Raw genomic sequence first — 20,201 nt, forward strand, 5'->3', positions numbered from 1 at the left:
TTTGCAGTATTTACGCAGCATTATTCTGTGGCATGCCTGTCAATCATGAGCATGGACTTCAGAATTTGGCCCAGCGGGCATTTTGCAGAGCAGAGGAAGCGCATCAGGATTTTGTCTCAGCTAACTTCTCTTCCAAGCCTTTCCCATATTCACCTCAACTCACCACAGGTCCAATCTTACAATCAACTGAGCCTGTCTCAAAACACCTGCTGCTTTCATGAGGTCGCATGTCAGTCTCCTCCCTAGACTGGTCTGGTCCGCTGACCTCCACATCACCTTCCCCACATGGCAATGACAGAAGTCAGGGTTTGAAACACCACCCAAAAAAAATCAGCGAGGAGAGTTTTCTCAACATCAAGGGGAGTGCAAAAGTGCATGGAGTGCTTGCATCCTGAGGAAAGCCTTTAACAGAAATGATTAGGGAAAAGCAAAGGATCTCAGATGTTTAAAGTTATCCAATTAAGCTTAAAATAAACAGACCAAAAAGATGAAATGTTGATACCAGGGTATTGCATTATGTGAGGATTTGCAGACATTTGTTCACAATGTGGCATAAACAGACCAGCAGCAGCTGATGGTGACATCTGAAAGTGAGTAGATGTGGGGGGGAGAGAGGAATGGAGTCGCACCCCCTTTTCCAGCTCCCATCCTCTGCGATGGTGGGCAGGGGATGGTTAGGGCATTTTCACTGCCTTCCCAACACAACCCAATGAAGGCGGCTCTCCCACAGTAAAGACGACATCACGTGGCAGCACTACTGACCTTCAGATAGCAACAAAAAAAAAATGTTTCTATTACCTGACAACTGACAATGACATCCAAATGTGCCTGAAGTCTCAGTCTGAGTCTCAGTCTGAGTCCCGCCAACTGAGACTGCACGTGCACCACAGCAGGGCAGGCTAAGGCAGGGCGGGAGAGAGGCCAGTGCGCGGAGAGGTGACGTGATCACTGATGTGTGAGGGTGGGAGGAGGCAGCTAGGGGAGCCCCCGGCAGGTTTGCAGGCCTGGACGGCCCTGGAGAAAAAACAATAGAAAAAACTGTCAGTCGGATCTAAGTTTGAAGGGACAGAGGAGGCATCATAGGGAAAACAGGAGAGGCGGCGGTGGATTCTGCCTAGCTCACTCCCTACTTTTAGTTAACTAATTTATATGTCAGGCTGAGACCGGGGAGGCTGATTGGAAGGTCAGGGAGGAGAAGACTGACTGGGGGAGAAGCAAAATGAGACCTAGAGTGCTATGAAACCTCAGCTTGCTACAGGCAGATTTCTGGAAGCAAATTCTGACTGGAGGGGCCCATGGGAAGGGGACAAGGAAAGGAGATGAGGTGGCCAGGGAAGGGAGCTAGAAAAAGGTGGAGATGGTGTAAATGAGAACTGGAGGCGGTTACCAGAGCCACCAGCACATGCTTAGGGACCAAATCAAAAGGAGGATTATTGTTTTATGGCTGTGTTAATGTATTTAACTGACACAAAACTGGGTAGGCTTTCTGCCGAGCTGCTGCTGAAACAGGCTCGACACACCAGCACAGACAAAGTGCAGCGACTTACAGCTCAAATGGCTTCATAGAAGTGCCAGGAATCAAGCTCCCAGAATAAAGCATTCGTGGGCTGCTGTGCTTGCTTCCCATTTGAGCTGCAGCCAGTTATGCATTTTGCATGCCCCGTTTATGTATTCTGTTTCCCTACCAAGGCTATAAAGAATGTAGCAACCTTTTTCCCTAATAGCTGAAAAATTATATTGTATCCTCAAACTGTATTCTTTAGCCTTAATGCATCTAGAAATCATCTACTACTTAAAGCTGTACTTAGAATCCTCTCCTGCTCCACTAGAAACACTCTTTCACATTGGCATTAGTCTGAAAGGAGCCCTACAGCTTAAAAAATTAAAATACAAACCTGAAGACATGTAAACATACACAAATATAGACATACAGGCATACAGAAACACAAAAGTGCATGTGTGTGTGTGCACATACATGCATACACACGCAAATAGACCCGATGTACAAACCAAAGCCTCACCTAGTGTAAATCAGCACAGATCCATCTGAAATTAGTTGAATTACAAAGATTTATCCCAGGTTATAATTTGGATTTACGTGTTTATTTAAAACCATGGCTTCCATTTAAATTACTAAATAAAATGTAGTTACTAATGCAGGGCCAGTTCTCAAATAAAGGTATGTGGTGCAGTGGTCGCCACTAAAAATTTGGCATTTGCCAACAATTACCACATGGTGGTAAGTCAGAAACCACATTTTCTCCCTATATTTAGATCAGGAAATAAATGTGTTAATTGTCAGGTATTTTTTGGCATGCAGTGGGTTTTTTAATGATCACAACTATGTGTGTGTGTGCATGTGTGTGTATGCACACATGCACACATATGCATAAATACACATACACATAGGAATAGTGAAAAGAAATATTTTGCCATAAGCCTTACAACATTAGAAAGAAGCATTTTATAATGTATCCTCTCCACCTCGAGAGTCCCACTTCGAAAACTATGCCTACATGTTGATCTGACAGCTACACATGTGAGGCAAAGAGGGATACTTCATCCTTGGCACAGCATCCAGCACTCTAGTCTGCAAGGACTGCATTTGATTTTGTCGTTTATCTTAAATGGCTAAGAGACCACCAGTGCAAAACATTTGTGTGAAGCTTTTGCCAAAACCACAAGTGAAGAGTCTAAATTCCCTGTGTAAATACTTGAGCTTCAAGCATCAAGGATAAAAATTGTGCTCTTTTGTGAGGCTGTTTTTAAATAGAAGCCATCTCTCCAGCTCATGGGACGGATTTTTTTTTTTTTTTGCAAGTGTTTGATCTCACTGGAAATGTTACAGAAACAGGTAAAGATAACCATTAACTGAGCTGTATCTATATTACATTCTGGATAAGACTGTGCCAGGCAAACAGAAACAGATGTCAGACATGAGATTTCTATATGTAGAGGAGTTGCTTCATTGTAATTTAAAGCACAGTAATAATGGCAGAATTTTCATAAAGCAGAAAAAAGCTACAAACAGGATGAAGTACCCCCAAATTATTGTGACTGCAGTTCTATTGTTAACAGATAATGCAACTAAATAAGGTTGGCCCTTGTCTGTTTTGATCACATCGTTACCTGGGAACCTGCCTATTGCCAGGAAAGTTATGAGCTTCAAATATGAGTCTTTTTGGATACTCGGCTATTATATTCTAAATGATACTGCAACCAGTGTCAGATCACTACACACCCAGGAGTGAAAGCACAGTCTTTGTACCATAATGTACGTAAGAGCTAGACTATGACAGACAAGGAATTCAGGTCACACCTGTGCATTTTGACAACCCACTGCTATACTGAAACTTTCCAGGGATGTCCAGGGGTGGCCAAAATGTTGTCTATGGACCAAATGAGGCCCACAGACATCTTTACTACTAGAGACTTCACTTATTTTTAATAGAGAGGTTCAACCTGCAAACAGCACAGGTTCTAGCATGCCAAAATACCCAGTGGTTTGGATCAAAACGGAGCAGTTTTTCCAACAGTCTCAAGGCCACACCTTTCCATTAAAGACAAGGCTAGATGCAATCTGCTCCATTTAGTCACAGCCCTCAGGCTCCTGAGAAGATGGCCCTCAAATGGGAATAGTTAGGACATTCCTGTTCTCATCCAACATATCTTGTTCTAGTGAGGGAAGGAAACAAAGGTTCGTATTAGAAGGAGGTTTCTATCTATATCAGAGCCTTTCAGTTGGAGAAGTTGGGACAAGTAACCTGGCAATTTTTTTTAGATCACGCCTAATAACTTTACCCACAGGGGTTTTAAGGAACAGATGCCTGTGGTAGCAGGGACTAGACTCCTCAGTGACCCAGGAGAGCCCTTGTAGCCCCAGTTCTCTGTCTCCAAAAAAACACTAATCCTGAAGAAGAGGAAAGAATCTTAAAACCTAATGCTGACAGATCTTAAATGCGTCCTACCACTCTGGGTGCTGTGCAAAAGGGAAAGTCCCATGGCACAAAGACCACAAAGCCAAATCTTCCTTTTCAGCAACTACAGACCAGGCAGTGCTTTTTCCCCCTCATTTCTTTTATCATATTTAATAGCTCAAAAATAAATGCAGAGTTTCTGAGACCTAAGGCAAGTGATAAACTGGCAAAAACAAAATGCCTTCAAAATACACACACAAAGAGGCCTCATTCACTGACAACAGGAAAAAGGGCAAAGGAAAAGGGGTTATTTTTGGAAATAAGAAAAATCTCTGTCTTGCTGTAAAAGTGGCACTGGTAGGGCTCAGAAGCAGCTCCAACAGGTATGTTAAAGAGGCAACTGGGTTTTGCCCTTTTCAGGGTGGTAAGTATATTCTCAGTTCAAAGACTGTACTTAAGGACAAAAACAAATGCAGGAGGTAAAACCTCATTGGCATAAATGCGTTAAGTGATGGACAAATACAAGAAAAAAAGATTTTTGCCCTTTTAAAGTGATGCTGTGAATTCTCAACTCAACCACAAGTTACGGAAGTAGATTCAGGAACAAATTGTATGGAATTCTATGAGTAGTGGAGAACTTAAAAATATGCTTTCCTAACTACATCAAATGATTCAAGAGCACTTTGTACTCATGGACGTATGGATCTAAGGAATAGTGGGGTAAAATTTTAGAGACTACTTTGGAAAATTGAAATAAACACTTTTAGCATATATGTTTATAAATCCATGCACCTACATATACACATACGCACACATATATAACTTAGGGGGCTGAGACAATTTCTCCTGTTGAATCAGCCCCACGGTATCTATCGCCTGCACTGCAGATCTCTATTCTGCATTCATTCTGCATGTGGAATTCCCATTGATATCAATAGGAGTTTTGCATGTACAATGAGTGTGAAACATGCATAGAGAGCTTTGCAGGCTAGATTAAAGATCTACATTGCTGACATAAGAGAAGATTTTTTTAAAAAGCCTTACATTGCATACAGATTGTATATACATATTAGTGTCTCCCAGATGTAGCTAAGAATAATTGTTGTTCCCCAACATTTTTAAACTTACTAAAAAGAAATTAAGGCAAATGCAATAGGCCCCTCCTGCCCAGCTCTAAAGGGAAATGAGTGTCAGAATTTGATTGAAAATAAAATAATCCTGAAACTTTACGATCAAGGCATAAGTGGATGCATCTACATGAGACGCTTTACTGCGCAGTAGAACTAATTACTGTGCAGTAAATCTCCAAGTGCACAGATGCAGATGCTTTCTGCACAGTAATTGGCTGTAAATGTGAGTAAATTTGCTACCTGCAAATGCAAATAGAAAATTTACTCATGATTAATACTTGTCCAGTATCACACATGTAGACACCTGACTGGGAGCAAATGGGCTCCTGGTCAACCAGGCAGCAGGAGATTGCTCCCTGCCCCCAGGAGCTGCCTGCTGCTGAGGCACCAGAGCCCAAGCAGGGACAATGTCCCCCTGCCCTAGCAGCAGGCAATTCCCAGAGACAGGGAGCAATGTCCCAGCCCCCACTAAGAGACAGTTGTCTCCTGGCCCCAGGACTAGAACCCAGGGGGAGCCTAGAGCTCTCCCTGGCTGCTATAGGGCCCAGTTGCAGGGCTGCAGGGAGTGGGAGCAGTCTGCTCCTAGAAGCAGCAAATCTGCTCCTGCATTCCTGCATGTGTAGACACATGCCCAGAAGAGTTTACTCTTGAGTAGTTTACTCGAGAGTAAACTGCTCATAGATTATATGCACATGTAGCTGAACCCAGTTGTAGGTCTATTTTACTAGGTCTAGGCATAGATGAACATACTGGATGTATCTACATGTATGGTTTAATGAGCAGTAGGCTATTATATTTACCATGCATTAAAGCATCACATAAAAACTGTGACATTACACTTATGCACAATAAAATAGTCTATTGCGCATTAAGCATCACTTTAAAAGCATGCAAATGTGCTACTGAGCATTAGCGCAGCTTACTGTGCATTAGTTTAGTACCTTGGCATTTATACACATACATTTGTCTGCTCTGATATGCCAGAGATCTGATGCATCGGAGCAGACTCGATTAATCAAGTCTGCTCTGCACACAAGCTGAGATGCCTGGTGCTGTATTGTATGTATTTGTATAAATGGCGAAATGTGCGTCAGCACTGAGAAAATGGTGGTGGTGCACTTTTGAACTAAACACCTTTAATGTGTTTGAGTTCAAGAACATGCTGCCACCATTTTCTCAGCACTGATGTGCATTTTGCCATTTATGCCTATGCATGCGCTGCAGCACTGAGGCATAAGCATATGTACAAATGCCTTCACATTGGAAATACTAAGTTAATCTGCACTAGAAAAGGTGCATTAATGCATGTGTAGACATGCCCACTGCCTGGTACCTGTAAAACCCCACACTTGTCAGATACATCTATGTGTAGTATCTGACCCCCATTGAGTGATATAAAGATGGAGTTGGTGCCAGCATGTATACATCAGAGAGTTTAAGACAGACCCTTTGATCTACCTTTAGAGATCTTGTCTGAGGTATTGTTTTAAGTGCAATTTTTTATGTAGGTATGTGCCTATTTTTATTTTTCTTTCTCTATGCATCACATTTACCTGTGGATATGTGTGCACATTTGAATAGGGCTCTCTGTTTTGTGTGTGCACCTATGTAGGTACGCTTGTGTATGCCGCTGTTCTCCTCTGGACAGATAGATAGACAATAAAAATCACTTCAAATAATGGTAGATATCTGTTTTAAATAGTCCAGTACAAGAAATTCAGAGGCAGCCCCATTCTATGAACTTGGTACATCCAATAGTGCAATGAACATATATTAGCTAAACTCTCCAACAGATTTTAAAGCCTTCCCTAAAACAAGTTGTTTTGTTTGTGTTACACACGACAATATGGATCTTCTCCTCCTTATTTCTCTTAACTCTTAAGTATTGTTTGTCACATATTCAGGCAGACAACCCTAGGCACATACACACAGTGGCATGCACTCACACACACACACGTGCGCACACATACAGAGGTGGAGGCACATATATGTATACAGCAACAAGCCAGTACACACAGAGTACACACAGAGGGGTGCTAAGGCTTGAAGGCACACCTCCTTATAGTACCAATACCCATAGCAAAGCATAAGTGAGAGCATACACTGAGAGAGGCAAATGGAGATATAAACAAAGTGGCATATGCAGAAACACACACATGCTCATACACATTTATAATCATATGCAAGAATACGCACAGATCTGTGGGCACACACACCCCTCTTAGAATATTCAAACTCACACAATGTCTTGTGTTCTTTTAGAGCTAAACTTTACTTATCTGCCAATGTGAAATGCAATGTTGTGGAGGGGGAATTGCTTGGGTTTTTTTCTGGCAAACAAGGATTCCCTTTGAATTGATACATTTCTTTATCCCAAGGATTCCAAGTGATAATGCATAAATGAGTCATAGATCAAGAACAGCGACGTTGTGAGCAAGGAGGAGAAGGAGTGTGAGTGAGGGACACTGGCACAGAAACTTGACAGTACCCTAACTCCCCCCCCTTCCTCCCCCCATGCCAAGACATTAATTCTCACAAGTCGGAGAAAATTACTATGCATGAATGCAAAAAGCATGATCAGGAGTAATTAACATGGCTTCATATGCAAATTTTATTAATGCAGAAGTACAAAGTCATTATGCAAATGAAACTTACGTCAACTCTCTTGACAAATATTCATCTCTAAAGCTCAAGTTTCTCTCTTCTAATTTTTTATTTTATTTTTTTTTTGGTGTAAAACAAAAAAGTGACGAGGACTGTTTGACAAGTTTGCAAAGTTGTTTTTCAACCAAAGAAATTTATTCTCGCATTGTTGATATTTTTTTTTTTGTTGTTGGCAGGTACACGACAGCTCATAGAGAAGAGAAGGGGAGGGGTGTGGGGGGAAGAGAAAGCTACCAGCAGCAGGCAGCCAATCAAAACGCCAGCGGCTGTAATGAGCGCGATTGATGACTGTTTGGCTTTACTGCAGGGTAATGAACTAGAATCCAGTCTGAGGAGGAAAAAATATGAATATTCATGAAGCTGTGCTCCTGCCTTTGATGATTAAAGAAATTTTTAATATTCAAATAAGCGCTTGCCAAGTGATTAACAAAGAACAAGCACGCAGGAATATGGAAATGGAGCTGTAGAAGATTTGGGAGTCACAGTCTGTGCAGGAAAGACAGCACAAAATTTCATAAACAAGATAGGCTGATAACCCAATTCAAATTTGAGCAAATAAAGGGGAAAAAAAATCCCATTCCTTTTCATCAATTGAAGAATGTCCCAGTCACTTTGTCTTAAAAGTATAAGGGGAAAGAAAAAAACTATGTAGTAAGACTGGGGGGGAAAAAACAACCCTGTAATTAAATGTACTGCTTGCTTATAAAGAGAGAGTCTCTGGTTAGAAACTGATAGGAAAATGAGTAAATTGTCTGTGTGTTGCAGGGCATCTTAGGGGGATAATTCTGCATAGTGCTTACAACCTACAAAATAACTGAGAGGCATCAATTTGATGTGTATGATTTAGATAGGAGTCAAAGATGCACTATGCTATCCACATCAAGTCCATAGAGTGAGATCACCTTACGAGAAAGGACACCCTAGGATGGGGCCATAATCTGGAAACAAATATATATATATATGTATATAGCGAGAGAGAGAGAGAGATGAAATTGCATTCTTGGGAGGGAGCAGAAAAGGAGAGTGCATAAGGGTCCCAGCCATCCTCCCGAATAATCAGTTGGTAGAAATGTGTACACTAGGTCCGAGTGAGGAAGTCGTCCCCACCCACAGGGTTTCTGAACAATGCTACAAAAATCCAGCAGCTTTACAGAATGTCTGGTAAGTTCAGGCTCTCACAGTTTAATAGCTCCACTAAGGATTCACATTGAAGCACATAATAACAGTATTAGATGCTAAAACGATTTTGCAGTTAAAATACATCTAATTAGTGGCCAGAAAAGTCCACTTTTTTGCAATTGCCTATAAGAGATAAGTTGAGTTCTACCTTAACTGAGTACCACATAGCTGAGCTCTAACTGCTGCTTAAGGGACAAAATACAGGTCTTTGAACTCTTACAGCAGTTGAAAACAGACTCACCTTCTTTGTTATTAGATCCCAGGGTAGCACGGGCCTGTTTGGCTTTCCTGCAGATCTTTACAACCTCAGGTTAATAATGCTCTATTTTAAAATCTAAAAAAAGCATATTCTGGGTACCATTAAATAATTAGCTGATCTCTTCAGAATGTGACATTTCAATTCTGCTTTAAACAAAACAATGAGGATAGTCCTATAAGCTGCAGAAAATCACTATAGCTGAAACCTTTAAAGGGAGTTCCAGTAAATAAACACATTATGGACCTGATAGGGTTTTCTCTCAGGTCCCCTCCATTTATAGAGACCAAAAATATCTATTATTTATGAACCACAGGGGGAAAAAAGCCTAAATGTAAATAAAGATAAGGTTAAGCATCTTGCAAAGTTCCTACTGAGACGCTGTCTTTCAAATGATGCCAAGAGCTCTCGAACATGCCCCATTGTATCTAGGTGTGTGTAGGAGGCTGAAGTGTTATGTTACATAACATATATGCTGCAGTGGTTAATCACAACCAAAACTGGTAAAAAAAAAGACTGACTAGGAGCCTCAGGTTTACGCTGCCTGGCTTTGGTTAGTTTGAGTCAGATCCTTAACCAAATATAAACGCTGTCTTTTTGTCTACCCAATTTATACTAGGAACATTCTGAAAAACATGCCAGGGAAGCAACTAAAAGCTCGTCCAGTTAGTTCCACTGGCTCTTTCTTTATATAGATACATACAAGCTAAATATTTTCTTACACTTTCTTTAAAAGGCTCCCCATTTCCTCATTTCTAAATAGCAACCATACATTGGTAGGTTAGGTGAATATACATTTCAGTACATGGAGTCAATGTGAAAAGCATCAGGGTCACCAATCAGACTCTAAATTTAAGTGCCTCAAATTGTTCATGGGACTGTGGCTGCTGTCAGCAGTTAGATGCAGTGGTAGTAATAATAATAATAACAATAATAACAATAACCCTTTCATTTCTCTAGTGCCTTCCATCCAAAGGTCTGGAAGCACTTTACAAGCATAAATAAACTGAGGTTAAAACACCCCATGTGAGGTTAGTAAATGGCTAAGTATCTGTTCTGTGCATGCAGGTCTACATGTGTACAAATCTATGTTTCTAAACATCCAGATATTTGTGTATCCTATTATGTGTCCTCATATTAAAAGGATAGGTAAAAGATACTTTTACTTACCACACAGACCACGTGACTTTGCAGAAGTGGTCCCTGCTATGCCTGAAGACTGCTTTTGAAGTGCCAAAAACAATGTTTTAGGGCATGCTCATTTTAGTTATCTCACTATTTGGCACCAGATGATGTTATATTGCATATTTTGTATGACACTCGTCAGTGTCTGTACAAACACACCCTGGATCCCATACAGGGGCTTTTGTTACAATGTCAGAAGATCTGACTAGAGAACCAGGTCAAAAAACCAAAAGATATGAAAAGCTATACCTAAAGTCACAGCAGGGCCACTGAGCCAAACTTTGTTGATCTGTTTTAATCTCTCGCAATTAATAGTCAAAAAAGAAGGAAGAGGAAAAGGAAGAGAAAGAAGAAAGAAAAAATGCCCATTTTAATTTGCCTGTATTAAATATCAGAAGAATTACTCACCAAAACCCAAACAATTATGGGCCATATTATACCACCACTCTTCCCCACACCATGACCTTTAAGCCAAGATGTTTTGTTTCAAGGGTATCTGTCTAAATTTCCTCGAACAGTGTTTTTTTTAACCATGGGGGGGAAAGGGAGGAAGATATGGTTAAATGGAAGGTAGATTTGGACCTAATATACCTGACAGGAAAGAAAATAAAGGCAATACTATTTCCTAGCTGAGACAGCACAGTCTACTAGAAAGGGAACTGATCTGGTATTCAGGCTGGAGGGTGGTCAGCTCTGAAACTGACTTCCTGTGTGACCTTGGACTTGTCACTTTACCCTTCCATTTCTCCTTCAATCCTTTGTCTGTCTAGTCTAGTCAGACTATAAACTCCTCAGAGAAGGGAACATCTTTTTACCCCGTGGGTGTGTAGTGCTTATTACAATGAAGCTCGGATCTCAGCTGGAGCATGTAGGAGCTACTGCAATAAAATAATAAGCAATAAGAATCACTCTGATTTGTGAAAGGTTTAAAAGAAATGCAGGATTACCAATAAACAGTGCCTCATTTTTTCCCCAACTTTATTCTCCAATTCTTATAATTAAGTCCTAGGGAGTTTCAATAGTACTAAAAATCCTTGTGGGGATTAAATTTTTTAGCCCTGTTTATACCACGAATATTTCTATAAGCCAGCAAATACAATGATACAATCATAATTAAAATATATAATCATCCCAATAAAGGACTGTAACAATTTAACAGACTCTAGCTTCAATGAAGCGGGGTTGGAGGATGGAAACAGGTGTTTAAAGGGCTGCTATGAGGGCCAAGAAGTCTATAGATATCAATATAACATAGATATAAATAATCTTAATAGCTGCTGCAGTTTTCAGATGCAAAATGAAGGGACTAGAGAGGAATCTGGGTTAATGAGGAGTCAGTTAGACTGACTATTTCACTTCTGAACTTGCCCATTTGGGATCAAATAATGTTAACAGCCACTCACATTTCACTATAGACAAGCATCCTCAGGCTGAATTTTGGCCCTTGGAGAGGAAGGCAGAGAGAATGTGCTACTTGTACAAGTTCCTCCAATCTGCTCCCTTCTGCTCTTCCTCTTTCCTCCTATGTCTCCCTTTTTCTGTCTCTGCTTTCCCTACCAAGAGAAAAACCCAGTGGCAAAATCAGACTGTTGTAGAGGCAAAGCCTCTCAAAAGCAGTTTTCTTACCATGGTGAACCTGAGGGGGCCTAAGGGACAAAATACATGGATAGTGAGGATCACAAAGCAAACAGGATAGAGATCAAGAACAGAGGATGGGAACAGAAGGGAAGGGGAAAGACAGAAGAAAGAAACAAAGAGAAAATAAAATGAACAGTTGAAGATAAGATGTTATGGGGTTTTTCTTTTCTCTTTTTTCCCCCCTCTCCCCTTTTTTAATTCCTTCTTTTTGGTGTTAAAAAAAAGCAAAGGAGATTTACTGGACGACACTATGCTGAGACCATGTTAAAGCTGAGAATGTCTCCACAGGAAATACAAATATAGGACACTCACAGCCAGAGGTGGAATTGGCCTACTTCAGGGAAAGAGAGCTGGTACTCAAGGTAGAACACCAGCTTGTACTCCAGAAAGTTTAGTCCAGTGGTTCTCAGCTTATTTTGACTCAAGGCTCCCTTCAGTGAACTAAGAGCACTCCTCCTAGGACTTGAGGCACTCCTCCATAACTCTTCAAAATGTGGGTGAATTGAGTAGCACCCAGTTTCAAAAACTAATTTATATATTATGGTGCTTACCCCCTTGCAGAGAGGCTGGGCAGTGGGGATGGGGGATTGGTTAGGTACTAGGGACAAGCTTGAGCCTGTGTTTATCTACTTAGCTTATCTGTTTATCAGCTTACACCTCACTTATCTCCTCAAATACCGTGCAGCACCCTTCAAATGATCTGGTGGCCCCAGCACCCTAGTTGAGAACCATGGTTCCCATCATTTTACTGAAATTTTACTCCCAGTTGGGAATGGCGTACCATTCGGTACAGACCTGTCTGGGATTACAGATACCCAGAAACATGGGCCCTGGGCAGGGACAACTGCTTCTATTAATTTAATCAGGATGTTCACTCTGAAGGCTAATAACAATAATTAGGCATTGCCTAACGGTGAGAGAGATGGCCTGCCACTCAGGAAACCTGTCTTCTTCGTGTCTTTGCCACTGGCCTGCACAGTGATCATGGGGCAAGTCAATTCACCTCTCTGTTTTCCCACCCAGAAAATGAAGATAATGACCCCAACTTTTCTTTGTGAAACAGCTGGAGATCTGCCAACACAAAGTGCTAGGTAAAATCTAAATATTACAGCATTGCTAACTGTTTCAAAGTATGTAAGAAAGTGGGAGAACCATCAGATGATTTCACTGTAGAACACACAGAAAAGAAAGGTGAAAACCACATTTTGAATCTACTTACTGTGAAGGGTAGCTTGAGTGGATAAAACTGAGTGTGGGGGCAGTGTTTGGGAGAGTACCATTACTTTATTTTTCCAGTTCACCCTCTGCTGATAGCATATTAAGCTACCCATATTAGAAACAGTGTATATTAAAGCATATATTTAACTGCCCATCTGCTAGTCACAAATTGTAGACGTGAACAGTATAGGTGAGTTAACTATGCTATGAGTAATTTTTCTTTTTATGAATAAATTGTAACTACAGTGTCTCCCCATGACACAAAATTGGAGCAAATATAGTAAAGAATGGCAACAGCTCATGGAAAAGGAATTCAATCTAGATTTTTAAAATGAGGATTAACTGTATATGAAACTCCTAAAGGGGAAATTTCATGAGTGAGGTTGTAAATGATCCCAAGTTCGATATCTTGATGGACAAATAAAGCAAGCAAGGTACCAAGTAGCAAATTTTAATGTGATCCCAGTCAGGAGCTTCACAGTGATTTTATACATCAGTAGCAGGTTCTCAAGCTTGATTCTTAATGTACTGAACAAGCATTATATCTGAGTAAGTAACAGAAACATATGAATAGTAATCTGCCTTAAATTATCTACACAAGTCTGACAGACAAACAAAAAAACCTAGGAAATCCAGTGAGTAGCCTATTACGCAGTTAACAGGTGATATAATCCAGGATTGAATTGACATTTTAGCTGTGAAAAGTATATTTCATCTCTTGAGCTCAATCTTGCTGCTATAAAAATAAAATATAGCTGGGCCCAAAAAACTTCTTTTCGAGTTAAATAATTTCTCCCTTGAAAAATGCTAACTAGACGAAATGTGGATGATTAGATCATAGCTGTGGAGGTAAAACAGTAGCTCAAACCCTGTGTTCCTTACAGCATAGACGCAGGAGCTGGAAAAGTGGCTGGCCCCAAGAAAGCAAGAGTCATTTGAATACAGGGTGTACCTTTGAAGTCAGCTTCACTTTGGACTTGATTCTCTGTTCACTTTTTCTGAGTAGGATCTTTAGCCCATGAGAAGTCCCTCTTGTGAGCAGAGCCAAACTGACCCCTTTGTTATCAAAGTGAAATAGATTTCTTAGCAAAGCATACTTAAAAAAATTAGGTGAGAAGTACTGTACTATGAGAGGTCAAGCGAAGATATCACTGTTAGTCATGTACAGCAAGAGAAAGCTCTATTTAATTCATCCGAGTTATCCTACCTGAATAATTGCCAGTGGATTTTTTGTTTTCTTTTTAATGAAAGTGTCTATACTCTGAACCTAGAGCTTATTGCTTTAAATCATCCTGTAACAAAATATTTGTGTAACCACTTGTGTTCCCAGCAAAGTCTCTGAAATGTCACTGATGAAAAAAGAGAGAGAGAGAGAAATTGAACTGGCCTGTAATTAGTTTCAACAAAGTAGTCCTTTTAACCCTAATTTTCTAGATGTAGATGGCATTTTAAAGGACAGGTGATAGCACACTGAGAAATCACAAATAGCATCCTGATATATTTCATTCTAAATGGCTTCTTTATTTTAATATAATTTACCAATTTTCAGCCTTTTAACAAGTGATAAGAGAAAATGTGCACACATATTAGAATGGGTAAAAAAGTAACACTTTGGATCCCTAATTTAATAAAGATTGTTATAACACGCTAATACTAGTATCATTATTCCTTCTGATTCAATATTCTAGTGACTAGCTGTAAGAGAGGTTTATGTTCTGCTGAGGTTTATACCACTATTTAATGTAATTAAACAAACTGGCAGCAAAAATCTCCATGGAAATATAATTTCTATGCAGACTATTCCCACCAGAAATCTGGAAGAATCATAACACACAAACTTTAATTCTGTTTTATTTTTTCCCTGATCTGAAACTGATCCTGTATTCCTTGAACTTTGCAAAGTAAAAGACTGAAGTCATTTGGCTTCCAAAGACATGGTGTTACAATAATAATCGGAAAAAAAATGACTCAGTGAAGGCGTAAAGGGCAATGCCCGAGTAATTCTGCTCGGCATGGGTTTGTGGCTGAGGCCAGGGCATGGAATTCTGCCACCTCCAACCCATGGACAGGGCCAAAGGTTACAATGTACCACGGTCCTGGCTTCTAAATCCAGCACGTATCAGGCTTCGCTCCACCCTGCACCAGACTATCCATTGGTAATATGAAGCGTGCATGGAAAGTCACAAGAGCCATTTGGTCCATGTTATCCCCCCACCAATCCCTAGTATAAGACCTCTGTGGAGCAGAGGGCCTTTTGTGAGGCCTTCCGTCTAGAGTGAGCCTTGTCATGATGGAATTTTAGGCACCCAGTAAGAATCTCTGTTTTGATCACGGGTCAGATCCCAGATCCACTTAAATCAAGGGTTGCCTTCAGAACAGGATCAAACCCTTATGCTGGGCTCAAAGAGTAGCCATATTCTGGGCTTTTGTAGAGAGGAAATTACTATTTTTTCTAGTTTTAAAATTAAATGGAAATAGTTCACATGGATTATGACCCCTACAAACTCCTGCTAATTTCAACAGTAACTTTGCCTGCATCAAGTCTCAGGATTAGGTTTTATAATTAAAAATCTGACACTGAAGGAAGGCTGCATATGCAGAATTGGGCCCACCAGGTGAAAATATAAGCAGGTGTATGTAGCCCCACTGACATTAATAGCTAGGCAATATACAGCTCTGTATGTCTTTATGCAGACGTCTGGCTTAGGTATCATAGTACAGTCCTTACCCAGGTGAAATCACTCCTGACATCAACAAAATTATCACTTCACTAAGAAGACTGAGCCCTCTGATGGATGTTTGGATTTGAAAAGGAAATAATATAGTAGCCACCCCTAATAGGCATGGTAACATAAAAGGGAAAAGAGCCAGCCTCATCTACAGCAGCAGAATAAATTAGTAGAGAACAGAGTCAAGATTCAGTTGAAATAAACGTTCAGTCACCTTTCACTTATGTCTGTGAGGGTCTCTGTTGGAGAAACCACACTGAAATTATACCCACACCCATTCAGATGGAGGACAGGGAATGATTAACTGAACAGAAAAAAGCCTGGTTCCTATTATTGCTATCGCCTGTTCTTTCACCTCCACAAACACAAATAGTCTTTTTAAAATAAGGCTTCTGTAATATAAATCCTAATTTCCTTAAGCTGGTCTCATAAATTGCCAGTATCTAGTTGCATTTTCCCATTCTGCAGCTTTTAATGCCCTTATTCTACATCCTAATTTCTTTGGGAGTGGGGGGGAGAGAGAGAGAGAGATGGGAGAAGAATCTCAGTGTCACTGAAAAAAAAGTCACTGGGTTTTGCAATCCAGCAGCTTACTTGGCAGGGAGAACTGCTGGTTGGCATTATCCACTCGTTTGACAAAACTACTATTTCTGGGCACACACTCAAAAACAGGTAGGAAGCAAATGCTGAGAAATAAGGAAGTAAAAACAGCCAACAGATTTTTCACTACCAAGAACGCCAAGAGTAAACATGATTTATTTAGCTGTGTTTAACGTGTCTCTTCTGCACTAGACTGCAGAAATCTGCTTGTATTTAGAGAAGGAGGAGGGGAAGGAGGAGGAGGTGGGGGGATAAAAAGGGAATCCATTACAGCGCTCCACTGGTACTTTCTGAATTGTTCAGTCACACAGTTTTACTGAGTACAAGTATTTTCTAACCCAAAATATATTCATGTGTCAGAAGAAAGCAGTGCTAATCTGCTGTTAATTAACATGCTGTTGCCAACAAAAGATGAAGGACCCAATTCATCCAAACAATATTTACGCGGGTGTCACATGATTTTACCCCAGATATTTTCTTTCCTGTACTCTCTTCCCCCTCAGCACATGAATTCTGGGGATCTCCAGGGAAGGAATCCGAGGCTTGCAGGTCCAGTGGAGGGGAGGCTTCCCAATGAAAGCAATGGCCAAACTCGCCATATTTTTCCAAAGGACTTTTCAATTTACAACACTTGGACGAGATAAAACCTTCCTTTTCCTTTGCCTGCAGAAGGGACCCATCACATGCTCACACATGAAATTTACTTAAATCCTTATTCAATTAAGAAGCAGCAGCCACCTTTTGGCATTGTGCCCACAGCAGCGGCACTGCTGAGGCACAAAAAAGTGGCATATCAAGCATACTACAGCACTCCATGTCTACAGAGTAACCTTGGCAAGGAGGGAAAGGAAATGGTAACTTTGCCTAAACAATCTCCTGACTGGGTCTTACGGTTAAAACATTCTCACACTGGCATCGCAGAAATGCTGCATATGCAGGATTGGGCCCACAGTCTGACAATACAGGCATGTTTGGGTCATACTCATCTCTAGGCTATTCTGGGCAAAATTCATCTCTCCACTGACATGAATGGCTCAGCAATCTTAGCCCTCAGCCTGGATGTCACATACGTGGGGCACATGCCATTTTGCTCAGGGGAAGGGGAGGAGGAATGTTTCATTTTCATAACAGCAGCACTAAAACAAGCAGGGATACTCTTGTTCAAAATGTAACACAGAGATCTAGCGATGTGAGCACAAAACTTGAGGCCAGGATTGCCTCAGCTCTACTCCTGTCACTGTCATCAACTCCCTTTCAAGACTTTGGGCATGTTGCTTAGTACCTAATCCTTAAAACAGGCCCTCAAAAGCAGCTCAGACTATGCGGTCTCATCTGCACAGCAGCAAAGCAAGATCCTTCTTATATGCCACGTACTCATGTCCGTGATTTATTTGTTGATATTTGTAGAATGACTGAAAGGAAGAAGCTTCACAAATGCTAATGCTGAGTAGGGTTCAGTAAAATTTACTACCTTTGCTCTAGTGATGGGAGCTATGTTAGGAGCATTGGTGCAGAAAAAGGGACAGTGGCCTTCAGTATTTTTAAGCACCAAGTCATGTAGTCCTGCTCCGAGGAGAGTCAAATGACACAAAGCTTAAACTCTACACTTGTGTACTTATCATTGCTACTATTGGTGGAGGCACAAGGGTAGCAGTAAATTGGCATATATATCTTAGTGCCTATAAGTGGTACGAAGAGGTATTCAAGCATGATTTTAAACAGAGCAAAGGTTCTTGCATAATTATCTCCTAGGAAAGGTGTTTCTGCCAAGAAGGTGCTTTGAATATCTGAGTTAGCATTTCACCCAGACGGGTCACATTGTTCCTTTCAATAAAAACCAATCTCTGCTGGGAAATATGTACATTCTGCCATGCTGACTCTACCTCTCACCCTAATCCCCAACCCTAAAACCCCCATTTGTCATTCTAAAATTCCTCATAGCTCAATCAGCACATCTTCCAGATGTCCTAGACACATCATGTTCTGAAGAAGCTCCTTCTGCTCTCTAGTTGTATGAGCTGGCGCTAGCCTTTGCAATATTACTGCTCCCTGTTCCTCCAGGTAGGCTTTCTACTGCCCAGTGTTGGGCTCTGCACAGACAGAAACCAACGAGGGTAAACTACATGGAACAAACATGTGAGCATGCTGTTGCACAAATCTGTCACTCTCTCTGAATACCCAGCATTATCGGAGGGCAAACCATTTTTACTATTTCATCAAGGTAGTACAAGCAAATCTAGAATAGTGTTTATAATGGAGGAGCAGGCTGGGTGCTCTTTCTCGTTCCACACATGAAATACAGATTTTTTTAAAAACTCAATATTTATTATTTTAAAGGCTAAGTCTTTACATTTTAAAGATTTTTGAAAGCACTAACTAGCCACTATAGTCTGATAGGGAAGCAGAGAGACAAACAAGCATTTACATCATGCATTCTCCCCCAAAATAATGCAAGAGTCACGGGCAGTAAGTATCCCACAAAAGACAATGCAAAAATGGAAGGTGACATGGTAAAATATCACCTACACAACTACTGCTGTCATTCTGGATCTCTCTGTGCGAAACGTTTAAGAGCTGTAGAAGCTTCAACCAGATTAGTGTCTAGCTGACAAACACAACTCCTTCCAAGACAAAAAGTATACCTTGACAACAATCTCTTAGACCATTTCTGCAAACATATTTTTCCATTAATGAATTGTTTTAGTGAATGTTAATGGTCAAATTAAGAGTTCTGGAGTCTGAAGTCCTAGCCTTGCCCACAGGGAAAATATAGCCAAGACAGCGCTAGTCCCAGGCATCATCAAAATGCCCTGCCAATGGAGTGTAATCTAGAGGGAACACTGCTAAATAATTTCTGGTGGTTGCATTGAATCATTGAAGTAAGTAAAGCAGATGCTAAACTGGCATTAGTTCCTACACAGTATCACTGAAGTACAAAGTGTATCTCTTTCAAGCAACAACCCCATACAATCAGGTGCGCTTCAACACCTAAAAGAAAGCATATTTCCTTAAATGATGAACTTTGCAATATGGGATTGCTTTGGGGGGGGGAAAGAAATTGTTATGAGTTGGGATTTTATTTTTTAGTTCAGTGTTTTATCTTTTTCTGCAAAGAAACCCTGTACTATAAACATTAATCAAACACTATATTGTATCTTTTAGTCTTGAACAATTATGAGTACAGTTTTGTGATCTTTAGCCATATTTACTGATATTCAAAGGCAGATTCTATCTTGTTAGATTGTTATAAATGGGACCCCAGGGAATCAACACACAGGCTGAGGCAGATGTGAAAGCTTTCTTACAGTCTGTGTGTTTGAGTTTCCAGTGCTGAAATTATAAATGTTTCTTTAAAAAAAAAGCCATCATCACAGATTTCTCTTCCAGATCATTACAGAGCTGTCCTCCGATTAGAAGAAACATTGCATTTTGCTGAACTTAAGATTTTTAAGGTTAACCATTTATTAATAAATTTCAAAGTCTGGTTTACACATGCTTACCCTTTGTACGCATAGAAGTTTTAAGAGACAGACATACAAAAAGTCTCCGGTTATTAAATATAAAAATAAAAAAAAGGAACCCACAAATTCTACCCTGTTCTCTCTTAGTTAAATGTATTGTGTTTGGTCCAGAGCTGGTTCATAAAACCATAAAATAGAGACATGCTTCCGACACCAGATTTGAG

At 40.5% G+C, this 20,201-nt stretch overlaps 1 protein-coding gene across 1 annotated transcript in view; it reads right to left on the reverse strand.

Moving 5' to 3' along the window:
• Window positions 1–20,201, reverse strand: part of BCL11B (B-cell CLL/lymphoma 11B) — a 101,012-nt gene that overhangs the window by 56,270 nt on the left and 24,541 nt on the right. The window contains exon 3 of the mRNA XM_019552489.1: window positions 799–1,014. Within this exon, the coding sequence (XP_019408034.1) occupies window positions 799–1,014 (216 nt within the window). The remainder of the gene's footprint in view (window positions 1–798; window positions 1,015–20,201) is intronic.

The sequence above is a fragment of the Crocodylus porosus genome, unplaced genomic scaffold (assembly GCF_001723895.1).
Source record: "Crocodylus porosus isolate Cpor-Errol unplaced genomic scaffold, CroPor_comp1, whole genome shotgun sequence".
NCBI lineage: Eukaryota > Metazoa > Chordata > Crocodylia > Crocodylidae > Crocodylus > Crocodylus porosus.